The 15,680-nt window shown below is 45.3% G+C and overlaps 6 protein-coding genes across 6 annotated transcripts in view; 4 read left to right on the forward strand and 2 right to left on the reverse strand.

Annotated features, from left to right (window-relative positions):
* Positions 1 to 3,898: 3,898 nt before the first annotated feature.
* PHALS_10699 (ring-h2 finger protein atl48-like) lies at positions 3,899 to 4,252 on the forward strand (the record flags this gene model as incomplete). Its single annotated transcript, XM_024726171.1, has 1 exon — positions 3,899 to 4,252. The coding sequence occupies one exon, from the start codon at positions 3,899 to 3,901 to the stop codon at positions 4,250 to 4,252; it is 354 nt and encodes a 117-aa protein (XP_024576874.1).
* A 416-nt stretch (positions 4,253 to 4,668) lies between these two features.
* Positions 4,669 to 6,783, reverse strand: PHALS_10700 (dynamin like protein; the record flags this gene model as incomplete). Its single annotated transcript, XM_024726172.1, has 1 exon — positions 4,669 to 6,783. The coding sequence occupies one exon, from the start codon at positions 6,781 to 6,783 to the stop codon at positions 4,669 to 4,671; it is 2,115 nt and encodes a 704-aa protein (XP_024576875.1).
* Positions 6,784 to 7,049: 266 nt separating this feature from the next.
* Positions 7,050 to 8,063, forward strand: PHALS_10701 (Uncharacterized conserved protein; the record flags this gene model as incomplete). Its single annotated transcript, XM_024726173.1, has 1 exon — positions 7,050 to 8,063. The coding sequence occupies one exon, from the start codon at positions 7,050 to 7,052 to the stop codon at positions 8,061 to 8,063; it is 1,014 nt and encodes a 337-aa protein (XP_024576876.1).
* Positions 8,064 to 8,138: 75 nt separating this feature from the next.
* PHALS_10702 (voltage-gated ion channel superfamily) lies at positions 8,139 to 12,080 on the reverse strand (the record flags this gene model as incomplete). The annotated part of the gene is made up of 9 exons (XM_024726174.1): positions 8,139 to 8,444; positions 8,520 to 9,104; positions 9,164 to 9,511; positions 9,575 to 9,607; positions 9,674 to 10,102; positions 10,161 to 10,518; positions 10,590 to 11,122; positions 11,193 to 11,771; positions 11,829 to 12,080. 9 exons carry the CDS (start codon positions 12,078 to 12,080, stop codon positions 8,139 to 8,141), a joined length of 3,423 nt encoding a protein of 1,140 aa, XP_024576877.1.
* Positions 12,081 to 12,648: 568 nt separating this feature from the next.
* On the forward strand, positions 12,649 to 14,004 carry PHALS_10703 (histone acetyltransferase type b catalytic subunit; the record flags this gene model as incomplete). Its single annotated transcript, XM_024726175.1, has 7 exons — positions 12,649 to 12,754; positions 12,813 to 12,993; positions 13,046 to 13,320; positions 13,376 to 13,582; positions 13,638 to 13,738; positions 13,803 to 13,891; positions 13,965 to 14,004. 7 exons carry the CDS (start codon positions 12,649 to 12,651, stop codon positions 14,002 to 14,004), a joined length of 999 nt encoding a protein of 332 aa, XP_024576878.1.
* A 277-nt stretch (positions 14,005 to 14,281) lies between these two features.
* PHALS_10704 (ste ste20 ysk protein kinase) overlaps positions 14,282 to 15,680 on the forward strand; it is a gene marked incomplete at both ends in the record, with an annotated part of 5,537 nt that continues 4,138 nt past the window's right edge. The window contains 4 exons of the mRNA XM_024726176.1: positions 14,282 to 14,449; positions 14,514 to 14,593; positions 14,653 to 15,027; positions 15,103 to 15,628. Coding sequence (XP_024576879.1) covers positions 14,282 to 14,449; positions 14,514 to 14,593; positions 14,653 to 15,027; positions 15,103 to 15,628 — 1,149 coding nt within the window. The remainder of the gene's footprint in view (positions 14,450 to 14,513; positions 14,594 to 14,652; positions 15,028 to 15,102; positions 15,629 to 15,680) is intronic.

Raw genomic sequence — 15,680 nt, forward strand, 5'->3', positions numbered from 1 at the left:
CTCTATATTACACCAACTTATGTAATCCACACCTATGTACGGTCACACCATCCGCCGTTTCATACACGGGTACGTGTAACCCCGTTACAGTATTCTTATTCTAGAGAATATTACACAATTCAAGTGGTCGTCACTCGGCACGTTTGCTGAGAAATCCCCCCACACGCTATCCACAGGCCACCATTATGCAATTTTGTATACTATGAAGTCCAATTTGAAGTAGCTGTGTCGGAAGCGAATGAGTTTCTTCTTGGTGTTGTTGCCTTGTCAGATTTAACAGCAAGTATCGCAGGCTTAGTTATATAGCGTTCAACATGATGAATGTAGTGAACCACCCGGCATCGTGTCTTCAAGACGAGATATCCATGCCATCCACAAATCACTGAGCCTTTCGCGTCGAGGTGTGCGGAATTGGACGACAGCGAGCACGGAGCTGCTTAAACTAATTCTTCCATGCACTGGGCAATGCAACGCGCTTGACTCCCTCACGATCTTTTTTTTGCTTCGCCATGACGACTTGCTCAAGTCGAGTCTAACGTCGACATGGTGGCATGACCTTCCAGTGGACGAGCGTGCAACGCATGGTCTCCGACAGCCGATCTGCCGATCTGCACTTCGAGCAGACCTCACCAGTGCAGCACACCGCCGATAAACTGGCATGGTGTCTTAATCACAGCAAAGCTTCAGACTGCATGTGGCCAGAGTCTTCGGGCTGAGATTGCTTGCAGACTTCGTGCGCGAGGCGAGCGCGTGGCCGATACAGAATGGCTTCGCAGAACGACACATCGAGTACACTCTCGCGAGTGTGACACTTGGACTAAGGACAAAGTGGTAGCCATAGCTGTACAAGGTAGCTACAAATATTATGAATCCACTTGGCGCGTTGCAGCTTGTGCTATCGCCGCCGAATAGCGAGCAAATGCGTCTGCTTCCTCACTTCAACATTACAAGTGGCGTGAAGACGTGCTTGCTTCCGGAGATTCCGTGATCTGCACTTCTCCGTGCCGATGGCCACCGGTGAAGCCACGTCCAAGGACAACTCAGTCGCAGATAGTCGACATTAGCGCAAATCAAGTCGTTTGTCATCTTCGGCAAGCATTTACGCAAGATCCTGCTTCCTGTCTTCGAAGACTTGCGGCTTCACTGTCGTTCTTTCTGATACTGGTGCATTCGACATTTTGGTTCCTAAGGACGGCAAACCCGCGCATTCGGTACTGTACTCGCGACGGATACGACGCCATCGAAAAAACAAGTACATCTGTTCTTCGACTGCACGCTCCCATCGCAGCTCTGGTGCAGGAGCTCGAGCTGGTATCACTGTTATTCGTTGAACTTTCAACATGGCTCGACAATACTCTGACTTAGATGATGCGCGTACGAGACAACTGGGAAGCTTGCGAAGATGTTAACGGCGATGTGTAACACGTTCTTCGCGCGGTGGAACTTCACCATATTTGGTCCAACTGCAAAGGGGCTGCCGAAGCTCTTTGCTTGGAGGAAGCTAAGCTAAGCTAAGGTCACCGACCTTACGCTCATTTTGAGAACCAGTACGAGAGTAGTGGATCGCAATTGGCTGCTTCTGCGTACTAAATCCTTACCAAGGCAAACGAACAATTCTGTTGAAAAACGAAACTGTATTTAATTGTTTTAGTTGCGGCAGAGCTGCCGATATCTAAAACTCTAGGTTTTCCTAATTAATATAGTAATACCAGCAAAACCTAATTAGCTTGCATTACTACTGCCAATCCTGCCACGTGGTGGCTTTTTGGTACGGTGTAGCCACACCACTGTGTTATTACACTAACTGCATAATCCACACATATGTACGGTCGCGCAAGATTGTGCGATCCCTTTCTCACTCGGGCACGTATATCCCCATCACACCGATCACATTCGGTGCCTATTCAACGGACGACAACCCACACCGGCGCTCGCAGCGATCCAGGTGATATTCTTGACTTTTTTCGCTCACATGCAGTACATCCAACGACGCCTACTCGCGGAGGACGCAGATATTCAACTGTTCAAGGGGTTACAAAAGCTGAGCACTCAGCCGACCTTTGGTTAGTTTGTCAATCTGCGGGAACCTGCACTCTCAAAATCACTCAGCAAAAATAAGAATAAATTTCTTTGCGGGTCAATGGAAGTGCTCGCTCCACTTTCAAATTTTCCAACTCCTGCACAAGCGACCTCAGCACATAAAGACGACATTTCAGGACTCCCGCCGCCCAGACCCACTCACCCCGAGCCACCGTCTAGAAGTCTGACTCTACTCTGCTGACTGAATTGTATCCGGCTGCACCCGAAATGGGGACGGAGGAGAGCATAGCTGGAATGATGGTCTGGCTAAGGACATTGGTGGTGTCTGATTAAGGCAGAGCGACACACCGGTACCCGACCAGCTGAGACAACACTTTTATCAAAGATGCACCCGAATAGCAACCGTGACAACGTAATTAGCAGCGGCAAGATCGCAGAATGGCGACGAAAACGGCTCCATGCTTCTCAAGTCATCGCGAAGACATTTGGCGCGCACTGTCCGCCTACCACCACCTTGTTCACTCCGCAGATGCCCAAGAGACTTATGTGAAGCCACCACTTTATTTTGTCCCTGCTCAACCAGACCGCTTTTCTTCTATCTGACACCCAAATTGACGCTAGCGCTTGCCTCAGTGTGTCCCATATGACCACTCGCATGCGACAGAGTATGAGGAATGTTCAAGGCAACTTATTGTAGGGCAATCCTTCTGAGTGAGTTTCAAGAGTTCCGCTCCAAATTTGCTTTTTAGCAAGACTTTACCCATCCAATTTCGACATGAAATTTGGCTCACTGGTTTTGGAGAGGTGGCTTCAATCTGTAGAGTGAGAGTCCGAGTCTTACAAGGGTCAAAATAATGAAGCGGGTTCTCGGTGTTTGGGGCTCACCAAGCTCCTCACCAGGAGTCACGTCCCCCAATCGATCTTATGATCTTTCGATCTTTTGATCTTTGATCATAAGATTTTTTCACGTATCATTATACTGTAAATTACAGTTGATATTGTCTTGTGTTCATTATTACAATTGGGAAGTCATCACGTCTAAAAAATATAGTATAGACAAACTTTCAACTGAACCTTTCACGTCGATACGCAATTATCAGCCTTTAATTATGTCCTGGTGTAAAGCAGCAGCACATAGTCTAAATGTAATGTATATATATTTACATGTCAGGAAGAAGGGCGTATTCGATATACCAATTTCGATCGCCACATTCTATAATAAACCAGAACCTTGCTTTCCTATGAAATGCCAACGCATTTAATAGTCCTGGATTTAAGTAGACAAAAACAACATGGCAGATTTAGAAAAATAGTACTAAAAGATCAGCTTTGTCATGCATGTCAGCTTATCTACTAGTAGAGCGACCATCTGCGGGACATTGCGCTCACCTGAGTCTTAGAATAATCATCGGACCGATTCGCGCTGTGGTCGTCTGTTTATACTGACTCTATCGATCTGAGACTAGCGACGTCTTGATTCATTATTTTGACTTAAGTACCTGAGATCGCTTAACATGTTATCAGAAAAAATTTGCAAACAAGCTTGTCTAGGATGGGCTCGCACTGTTTTTTTTCAAATTTTTGTCACCGCGTACGCCACCTTGACTTTGAGCATCTTAAATCTATACATCGTTTTTGTTGACATTTATGTCAGTAAGATTCTCCGAGTTGGCTGCGGTTGTATAGCGGGCAGCTATGCATTGACAGAAAGCCTGCAGTTGCACCTTTTCTTCTTGGCGACAACTCTGATTTATGATTGCGCAAGCGATTATTGACTGTTTATGCTTATTTGTGTTCGAATCAATTGCTGGCATATCTATCAACCCATTTCAAATACGGAGCAAAATTCATCGACCTTATGCGTTCTGACCGAGACGCCGTCAAAACGTCGCGCGTATCGGCAGTAGGAGACTTCGGCTGGATGGAAGACGGAAGAAATGGCGGTAGGAATTCTTTGTGGACACGCATAAAGGAGGACCCTATTGTACCTCTGGGGTGTACATTGACCACAGCTGTGCTGCTGGGCGGGCTGGTGACATTTCAGCGAGGCTATTCTAAACTAGGCAACAAGTTTATGCAGGCTCGTGTTGTGTTACAAGCATCCACTGTATTTGCGCTGGCAGGTGCGACCGCGCTGAGTGCTGGAGAGAAGCAAGAGCAAAAAAAATTAAAGTACGAGGATCGTTTGGAGATCAAGCTTCGAGACGAGTAGGCTACAGAGAATTGATTAGTGGCACCATTATGCAAGAAGCAGAACCAGATGCATCAGATGGTTGACCGTCGGTCAGATTACGCACTCGCGAGCTATTGTCTAATTTGAAGACAAGCACATGTTTATTCGAGTCAATAAATACTCCAAATAGAAAAATACATTCCGGTTGACTATAATCACTATGCTCAGATAGATTGTCATGAAGAAGAATTATTAATTTTTCTTCGAACAGTTCTACTTTGAATTCATCTGATCTACATCAATATTATCAAGTAAACAAATAGTGTATTAATTTTTGCTGTCGATTGGATAGCTACTGCCCGTCATCGGTGCAATGAGATCAAATCGGCACCAGACACTTAACTTCATATGACCGATTGAATACTCAAAAGCCTCGTAACGATGAAGCTGTTGCTTTACTTAAATGTATTGAAGTCACGAACTTCGTTTACAATCTCTAAGGCGCGCTGCAAAAGCGTTCGCATCTCGTCGCAATTTGAACGCCGCGCCGCAATATCACCAGTCTCGGCCAACAGCTCCGTAAGTTTATCTTCACGGTACAACGATGAGACTAATTCGTTTTGTATGTTTTCTTTTGAGTGCACCACCATAAAGCACATTATGGCCTTTGGCACAAGATCCAAAAAATTTTTCCGCACAATGTCGAAGTAAGACGCAAGCAAACTCTTAATTATTTCCGTTTCTATGCGTTCCCGGTCTGTTGGATCGTCGCCTTGTCGCATATTTACTGGAACTTGAGGAAGTTTGACAACTGCAGCCTTTGAGCTCGCAGGAACATCAGCCCCACTCTTCTTGCGTCCAACACCAAAAATTGACATCAGACCATTTCCCTCTTGCTTCTCATCCGCTACTGCTGTGTGGCTCGCAAGAACCGTATTTTGCTTTGGCGCCTGCCCTGCGCGTCGAGGATCCTGATTGATCATATTATGGCTGGGACCTCCGACAGGCGCCATCGTTTCGCGCTGCATTTTCTCCATCAGTTGAGCCACTGCTCGGCTGCCCCCAATGAAATCCGGATGATTAGTGTTCACATAAGCCAGCTCAATCCTTATAAGGTTCTGAATCATAGCTTGGGTTGGAATTAAAGAAGCACGTAGCATACCATTAACCACTTCCATTACACGATCGCGCAGCTCAGGGAAACGCGTCAGTTCGATCGTCTCACATTGCGACGTCACACGTTGCAGCTCATCAAACACAAGATCCACGCACTGTAGTCCAGGCTGCTCCAAGCGGCTAATCTGACGCTTTGCAAGCAGTTCAAAAGATACTTCGGGAACAAATAGCGACTGACGCGGGCCATTGGCGTTACGAATGGTAATACGGATGTCCTCATCGCTAAGCCCATCAAACGGATTGACTTCCCGTAGGGACTTCGAAAAGATTTCGTTGAAAATGTAATTTATACGAGCACCACCATAGAGTTCGTCCATTTCCACTAGTTGGTGGTTGCGTCCATCTAGTGAGTTCGTAAAGTTGCTCGAGAAATGTGATAAAAGGTTAAGCAAACAGCCGCCCATTTCAGTAGACGTCATTTGTACTGTGGGGGATCCCATTTCACCGAGTTCTTGGTCAAGATCCGAAATCATACTGCTAATTTTGGATTTGATTTCCGGCAAGCAATCGCGGATGTGGTGCATCAAAATCGTGTTTAGTGTCTTAGACAAGTATTGCGTACCCATCCTAGAAGAAATAGCTCGGTAGGCGGGATGATTCTTGAAGAAATTTTGCTCCTTTGAAAGTGAGTCACGAATTGACACTTGCGAATTGATATCAGCCTGGCTACGATTCACAACGCCCACGTATCCTTTCTTGAGTGGAATGACACGTCCCTGCAGCATGTCCAAGGCGTCCGTACCATCGTCCATTAAGTCCAATTTGGTTAGCACACCAATGGTGCGCTGTCCATCTGGATCAATTTCGCGGGCCATCTTGAGCGCATCGCTATTAGCCAAGTCTGTGTTGGCCGACGTGACAGCTAAAATGATTGAATTAGGATTCGAAATGAATTCAGTGCACATGTCTCGAATCTGTTCCTCGATGTTCACAGGCTGGTCTCCGACAGGCACTTTCGTGATACCCGGAAGGTCTACAAGCGTTAAATTTAGCACGTGGGGCGAGAAAATTTTGAGATTGATTGTCTTGTTGCTAATGCCTTTATTTTTTCCAGTAATGCGATCGGTCTCCTTTTCGATCTCGCGTCGGATTTCGTTAAAGTCGGTAAACTTCTGGCCGGGCATGTGAAGAAATTCGCCCCACTCCTCGGCCGCATCTCCCCCCTCCACAGAAGATGTGCTTGGTATGTTGTACAGCTGTAGAACAAGGGGACGCCTCGTAACGATACCCGAGCCCCGTGGTAGAAAGTCTTTACCGACAATATTTTCAAGCACCGATGACTTGCCGCTGCTTTGACTACCAATGACCACAATTTGGGGCAGATTAATTGGCGACTGGCCAATAGCACTGAAGACGTCTTGCAACTTGTTGATGATGGGGATCAGCTGGTCCATGTCGGCGACTTATAAATGCTGTCCTCTTGATGCGCCTTCTTGATTGCGAGGATGATTTATGAGGTGAAACCTTAGAGCGCAAACTGATGTGTACCACACAACTTTATGAAATGCCTTTCAAAATGAACATCGCTCCGATACGAGACCTGCATTTGCTGCACGCCCACCGCGCCACATTACAATGCGCCTATACGAGGTGCATTGCCTGCTGCTACAAAATTGTTCTCTATAAGCGCCCGGGGACGCTGCCCAACGTGAGGCCAGAGATGTGTCCGCGCCTGGTACCATCGGTTGATAGCCAAGAAGTGCCAGTGTCTGGCCTTTTTGCAAAATCTGATCAACATCGCATTGGGCTGTACGATGCTGCTCAGATAAAACACATACTGACCTTAGGCGATGGAAATTTTTCATTTTCGCTGGCTCTGGCGATCGCACTGGGTCCGGATTCAGACGTACATATTGTTGCTACTTCGCATGAAAGCAAAAAGACTGTGCTGGAGACGTATCCGGACAGTGAAAAGATATTAGAGAAGCTAAATTCTTTAAAACACGTAACTGTGCTGCACGAGGTGGATGCCACCAATAGTAAGCAGATGAAGATGCTTGGCTGCTTTGATCGCGTCATATGGAATTTCCCATGCGTTCGAGCACTTCGCGGAGAAGATGGGCAGAACCAAGAGATGGATTTAAATAAGAAACTTTTAAACGACTTTTTCGCCAACGTAGCGCAGATTCTGACGCCTACAGGTGAAGTGCACGTGACACATAAAACTAAAAAGCCTTTTGGTCAGTGGGGCATCGAAAACATCGCTAAGATCAACAAGCTTCGTCATCAGAAATCCGTCGTCTTTGATCGATGCTTGTACCCTGGTTACTCGAACAAGAAGGTGCTATCAAAGGGATCTTTCCCAATTTGGGACTCACTGACTTTCATTTTTGTGCCGGAAGATCGTGTAGTGCTCGATGAAACAAAAGATAGCAGTAATAATGCGGCTGAAGCAGAAGTTCTAGACAAGAGTGTTCTTATTGAACCGATCACGGCGGATATCCTCAGAAAGCTTTACCTTCTTCTGACGCCATCGCTGGTAGAACTGCTGGGTAAGAAGAAAAAGAAGCACAAGGAGTCAAAAAGTAGTAGCCACGGGGGCAACATACTTGGCGTGAATGACAAATGCGTTCACAGAGATGGTATTTCTTCGAAGAGCAACAACAAGAGAAAGCAGTGTGCGTCTGATCATATAGAGAGAAGAAAGCGGAAAAAGGGAAGCAGAGAATATTAAAAAAAAATTACAAAAATAGACAACCACTTTTGCATACATTCGTAGTGAAATACTAGCCTGTCGACAAATTTTGTTCTATATTTCTTGCCTTCTCTTGGCACTCATGCTGGCGAATGACGGGTCAAAAGAGCATCTATATTTTCGATATTGCTGCTGAATCATGGCGGCCGCTCGTTCAAGAGTGTGAATTCCGATCAAAACGAAAAGGCGATCACTGCAGAAAATTTCAAGACTCGCTTTTGGTGTCGTGATAATAATTGGCAATTTCGATTGGTCTGCCATCCTTGATGCTTGACTTGGCATGCGGTAGATGCCGATACATATGCCTGAAAAATATGATGTAGCGAATGAGTGGAATATCTCAGCATACGTGCAGTTCTCCTGAACGATCACAGAATGGTAGCACAAAAGCAAAAAGTAAGCAACAAAAGACTGAACCCGTAACGTGGCACTTACTCTAAGTGCTTGAGGAACAGAGAAGGTATGTATTACTCCAGTACATCGAGGGCCTCCAACCAGCTGCCGAACAATTTTGTGAATGGATGGACTAAAAAATGCCTGCACAACCATATTTTCACATAGCTCGGGATGTAGGATCCGCCCCGACATGTAGAGCGGCAGGGCAAAAATCTCTTTCTCGAACTTCTGCTCCAAGGCATCGTGCTGCAAGATATGGTCCCACAACTTGAGCACTTGTATACTTGAAAAGTCAATCGAGCTTCCGGCTTTTGTGTCGTCTGTTCCATCCATTGCAGTATGTAGCTTATTCAGGTAAAGAGACATGCCCATAAACTTCGAGTTAGCTTCATCAGCAAGTTCAGTAATCGTAAAAATCTTCGATAAGTCCATCTTGAGCTCCACCAGCATTGTAGCGAATATAGCCTCAGCATCAGCGATTCCCACCTCCAGCTCTGCGTCTAAAACGGATTTAGAATTTGTAGTATTTCTTGTTCGTTTTCCAAGCACCACGACCGCAGCTGCAGCCTTGGCTCCAGCGCGTTGTAAATCCAGATGAACAAGGGGACTACCGCGCACGTAATACTAAATCAAACAATTTTTTGGCATCAGACGCTATATCATAACAAAAACCCAGAGCTTACCACGTCTCGAAATGCAGAAAGAGTTCTTGTAAAGATATCTGACGGCTCTGCGTTATTCAATATCGTAATCGGGGGATGCCTTGCCGCGTGTGGGCTACGAAGTGGTAGAATGAACCATTGCAGGCTTTCCAACGATGTCTCACCGAGAAAGCTGCAAATAACAACGTGTTGAGGGTTTAAGAGAATGCTAAGGGGCGGGGGCTTTAAGGCACGAGCTGGTATTGAGTGCCGCATAGGGTCATCATTGCAACTTTTTGCTTGGAGGTAAGAACTCTCATAGGGATTGTCACTTGTCATAGCTCGTTCGGAATTCTTGTACATGTGAGCAATATTTTCAAGTGAGCGGTCCTAAAGAATGAACGAAAGGGTCACATAACGCAGTGTTGCAGGGATACTCTAACATGGCCGCACCAGTACAAGTGATTTTCGTCTTGGAAATGGCAGCTGCGTGTGAATAGTCATACCATAATTCAGTTCTGAATGATTTTTTTCATTTGAAACTATACGTACCCTACTGCGCTGTTTCATTAAATCGGAGTGAGGAGACTTACACGCTGTGTACACCGATAAACTTTGTACTTCGTCGCATGAAAAATCATCGTCGCTTCGATTGGCTGGAGTAATCGGCTGAAAAACGTCTTCATTCGAACTCATAAATGCAGGAATGCTGCACGGTCGCCGCATTTCTTCCAGACTAACATCCTCCGCACAAATTTTGGAGTTGTACACTTGATCGAGGTCATCAGCAATGCAGTAGCACTGAACCCACTCATTCATAAGCAAACTTTCCCCGGGATTTAGCAACACGCGCGACTCATTGTTGTTTGAGCTTGACTCCTCCTCCAGTAAAGAAATCTCTACTCCAATAAGCAGGACCGTACCTGCTGTTTCTCGAAATATCTGTGAAGCCGTCCGAGAAAATGACAGTCCAACATATCTCTAACCACCGAGAAATGTAAGTTTCAGCAATCAAGATACCATAAGTATACGCTCGTACCTTTGAAAGGCGTATGAGATACATTTCCTTTGCTGCACCTGCGTAATACTCGTTGATCCAGTCTCGTTCAGACAATATACTATCGGTCACGTCGGGTGTTGAAGCAATACATTTTTCGTTGCCTTTTACTGCGACCTCCGAGAGAAACCTTTTTCTCGAGGCTTCATAGATGTCAGCAGAAAAACTTGATCCCAAATTTGACAGCATTGTGGAGATACCATTCGATACAACACTTTGAGCCAGCGAACCCATTTTAATAACATTTTCGCAGATGATGTCGTCCGGATGGACGCCAGCAGCTACCATGTGTCGGGCACTTTCGACCCGCAGCACCATCACTAAAAAGCGAACAGAAGGTCTACATATGGGAATTAGTTAGCTATTACGAAGGAATGCGGCCGCATTTTGCCGCGAAAAGAAGTGTATTACCCCACGTAACGTTTAGCCGCAAGTACACGCATAATATTCATCGCATCTTCCGTCACAGCATCGCCCGTAAGTTTGTCTGGAAACACAAAGACTGCTCGTGCTTCACCCGCCAAAGATCTGTCCAAGTCTTCATTACGGGTGGCATCGCCGGCAATATAGGTTACACGGGATGTGAAAACGGGGTCCGCTTTCAATTTTGCGATGAGGGGATTTGTAAATTTTGCCTTCCGGTCGCCTAGTATGACAGCTTCAAGTCGCTCCGTATCAGTATCGATTAAATGATCAACGTGGAAAAGCTCTCGTAGTATGGTGGAGAGCTGGCTAAATGAGGGGTTACCCATAATGAGTACATGCGTGGAATCTGGCTTAGGCGTATAAGGCGGGTTACCAATTAGACGTAATTTATAAAGATTGACTAAATTCTCAATTTCCATCGAGAATAAAATGATACCCATTACGATAAACATGATGGCCAAAAGCCGGCTAGGCACTGTTTGAGGTGCATTGTCACCATAACCAACCGTACCCAAAGTCTAGAAAAGGTGTAAGAATGAACGAAGTAAGAAAATAGATGAATATACAGATAATTATTATCCAACCTACCACAACAGTGAAGTAGAAAGCAAACATTATGGACCAAGTTGTCTCAGAGCAATCAGAAGACTCATATCTTGTGACAGATCCATCGCTGCAACTATAAAGATGAGCAAATCCATTATTTAAAAAAAATGGCATTTCGCCAAGTGTCTCGAAGTAAAACATGATGGATGCGCCAACCATGATCATCAACAAAATTTTAATACCCAGACGGACCATCATCCAGCCTTTGGTCGACCTAGGCACGTGCTTCTCCATCTCCAAGTAGCTTCTTAAAATAAATATTGGCCGCATGACCGAAAAATCCAAATATGTGCGCGTTCGCACTCCTTTAATTATTTTTAATGGGCCAAATCCTACGCCAAAATTTGACGCGAGACATAGCAGTTCCAGTAGCGTAAAGGGCGAAAAGCAAAAGAGAAGCTTATAACGTGAAGCAAGGAAACGCACGACATCGTCCAGGAATGCAATGACATAAAGCCCAAGTACTGTGTAGTAGGACCACTCGGTAACTTCATACGAGTTGAGTCTAGACATAGTGAGGCCTAGGATGCCAAAAGACACTAGCAGTTGAATGGGTCGATTCTACATCAGAAGCTTAGTAATTTGAGCTAGCACAATTCGGTATACAGGATGCCTTACAATGATTGCAGCTGTGCGAGAAGTGCGCGCCCATCGACGACATTTAAGAGAGAAACCATGCTCGCCTTTGCGCAACGATTTGTGCTGACGTCGTGAGACCACTGTCCAGATCAACGAGAAAATCACAAGCGCAACCAATAAGTAGGCAGCATAAGTAACCTGTTCTTGTGTGTGAGCCCAGTCTGCCACACAACGTGGTGTGCTAGTAAACTTATTGCTGTCGTCGTTCCCTTTGGCGCAAATCATCCCCATGAGAACTAGTGATTGACAGTTCAAGTAAAGAAAGTCGTTTTGGTAAACGGCTAAAACAGATGAGACCCACAAATTTTGTACTACAACAAATTTGTGGAGAAAAACTCTGAGTGATCCCTCGAAGTTAAATTATAGGCGATAATATGCAAGGGTTACAGGTAGTCGACGACGACCTTACGGGAACAGATGCTGTTGCAGGGCACCGCATTTACTCTATCTGACTATAACAGATTGTTGTGGAATGTAGCGTTGAGACAGGTCAAGCAACAGATACGAGTGAGTCTGCGCTTGGTTTTAAGTCGCCATGATCTTGTCAAATGCTATATCGTCGTACGACTTCTGCTTGCCCAATGTTGAGTTGGCAAACATACTATAAATTCGACGGACACACATTACTCGAGAAAACAATCTACATCTTGCACTATTGTACAAACGGGTATATTTGCAAATGAGCAGCGGAGCGCAGCCACAGAAATCTAAATATGCTACTTCACAGTAATCACACTATTTACAGATTCATGATGCTCCTTGATGATTTTACGTAGTAGTAATACATTATACAAGCGGAATGGAAACCAGGCGATGTGAAACGGAGGATATTCAGACGCCTGCACTGAAACGTGTTCGCTTTGCAAGCTCGGTATCCTCCAATGATGCCACATTGCTGGCTATTGGTAAGTAATAACATCTACTTAATCGTTCGGGGTCACATTTTGACCATTTGACGACAAGCAACTGATGCCGATCAAGTTGAAGCGCGAACTCTCGAATGGTTCTCTCCTGCATATACTTACCATGCGTTCGGTACCAACGAGACCATCGACGGCTATACAGGCCTTAAAAATGCAATCATTTACAATGGTTATGACTTTAGTGCGCTATTAGATGTCAAGTTTGACGATAAAGAGAATACGTAAGTTTCTGTCGAAGTAGACTGAAAGTGTGCTGACCATTTCCATCTGAAGAGCCATTGATGTTGCAGCAAAAATGAAATCATCGCTACCAAAAGCATGTATTCAAGACAAAGAGAAGTTTGTAGCTATGCTGCGTGAAGCAACGGCTAGCTTCACGGGGCCTCCGGGAAAATGCATCAAGGCATATAGCTTCAAAAGACCAGCAGATGGTGCCATTCAGTCAGTAGAACGACGCTTTGAGATCTACGAGTGCATTTTGGAGGACAATGAAGCTGCTCAGAGACTTCTTGCAAACCTTCAAACGTTGTCGCTTTGGTTTATTGAAGGTCAGGCGTCCAAGGTTTTGACCGTTCATTACTCTAAATTTACCGTGTTTATTAGGTGCCGATGCTGTAGATGTCAAAGATCCGCGATGGGTAATATATTTGACCTACGAGCGGGTGGAAAATTGTTTCCATCCAGTTGGATTTATCACTGTTTTCAAATTTATCAATCCATTGAGACGGAAGACTGCATTCAACAAGCCGGAACAGAACGAGACTCACCGCGTTTGTCAAGCCCTAATCTTTCCACCTTTTCAACGCCAAGGTGGACTATTTGCACTCATTCACGAATATTTTGTCTGATAGATTTGACAACGTAGGCCATGCTGAGCGTCTAGTACACTCTATACATGCACGTGCCGTGGCAAATGAAAACGTATACGAGCTTACTGTTGAAGACCCCGTCCCAGCCTTTGCCAACGTGCGATTTCTTCGATATGCCTACTATTGTATTTGTGCTCACATAAACTCTTGACTCTATTTAGTTACGCGACTTGGTCGATCTCAAGAATTGCGTCGAAAATGGATTTTTCTCGTTGTCTCCAGAAGCAAGCTCAGATGCTAGTGGCACCGGGTGCGGCACCGAAGCCCTTACAAGCACTGATATTTACACAGTGCAGGAAAAACTTAAACTCACACACAAACAGGTGCAGACTTGCTACGAGACATGCAAACTTGCGCATTTGAATCCTAAGGACGAGGCGCAGATCAAAAAGTTTCGGCTTGAGATCAAAAGGCGGTTGTTTCGTCAACACATAGAGGAACTGGACGGTATGGGCAGCGCCGACCGCCGCAAAGCATTTCTCGAGGCCGCATACCGACATCTGGAAGAGCATTATCGGCAAATGGCGTCAAAAATTGGATTAATCTAAATAAAAGTGCAGTACTGAAACACATTGTTTTTATTGAGTACTATTACCGGTATTATATCGGTATGCAGCTATTTAGTTAAGGTGTTGTGAACATGAGCGGCAACCTGGACCTGACGGTGCAGTATGAGCTTGTAGAGCGCGTTGGTGGTGGTGCCTTTGGAGAAGTCTTTAAAGGAGTTGATGTTCAAACGGAGGAAGTAGTTGCTGTGAAGATTATTGACCTGGAGTCTGCGGCTGATGAGATCGAAGACGTGCGGCAGGTGCAGTCTACTCCTTGTCTTATCAATAAGTGTAAACGGTAATGTTTCTATTGGCGAGGAGTAGGAAATACGTGTGCTATCTCAATGCTCGTGCGAACAGTTGACGACATATTCGGGATCATTTATTGCTGGGACAAAACTCTGGTCGGTAAAGTACTGCTCGATGCATTGCCTATGTCATTAACTCAGTATGGCTTCGATAGGATTATTATGGAGTTTCTTTCGGGCGGTTCCGTGCTTGATATTATGCGTAGTGGTCCGTTGGATGAGGCTTTCATTGCCATCATTCTTCGCGAGCTTTTAAAAGGACTGGAGTATTTACACTCCGAGAAAAAAATTCATCGCGACGTTAAAGCTGCAAATATCTTGCTGAGCGGTGATGGTCGCGTGAAACTGGCGGATTTTGGAGTGACTGGACAAATTACAGAGACGATGACAAAGCGCAATACGGCAGTAGGAACCCCGTTCTGGATGGCACCTGAAGTCATTCAAGAGTCCCAATATGATTTTAAGGCAGATATCTGGTCATTAGGAATTACAGCAATCGAGATGGCAGAAGGTGCTCCACCGCTTGCTGAGTAGGTATTTATCTGCTTTAATGAAGGTCTGACGCTATTCTAAGGTCTTCTTGATGTTATGTGTCGAATACGTAGCATTCATCCTATGAAAGTGCTGTTCATGATTCCAACGATGGATCCTCCCGTATTGAATGGATCTTTTTCGCCTCGATTTGTTGACTTTGTATCGTGTTGCCTTCAAAAGGCTCCACAGGACAGACCAACAGCGTCCGAGTTATTACAACACCCCTTTATTCTCTCTGCCATGCACGTGTCCCATCTTTTAGAGCTTTTGGATCGAAATCGATTAGAAAAACAGCGTATTGATCAGCATGACAATGGATGTACACGAAATCAAAGAAATGTCGCTGACAATGACCGTATCGTAGACGGGTTTGATTACACGGACCTCGATGGAAGTCATGGTGATACTTTGCCTCCAATTAGTCGAAATGACAAAATTGATGCCTCTCCGCTCCTACGTAGCCAGCGAGAAAGTGGCAAGTGTCATGATCGAAAGGCATCTGTGGGTAGTGGATGGGATTTTAATACAATTTGTTTATCCTCGGCGGGACTTCAGCAAGAGCTGAAGGGACAAGTGGAGGCTTCTGCAGCAGTTTCAGTCGATAAACAATACTGTCACAACGATCTTAAGGCTCATGGGCAAAGGTGTC

Source organism: Plasmopara halstedii (assembly GCF_900000015.1).
Source record: "Plasmopara halstedii genome assembly, contig: Scaffold_525, whole genome shotgun sequence".
Taxonomy (NCBI): domain Eukaryota; phylum Oomycota; class Peronosporomycetes; order Peronosporales; family Peronosporaceae; genus Plasmopara; species Plasmopara halstedii.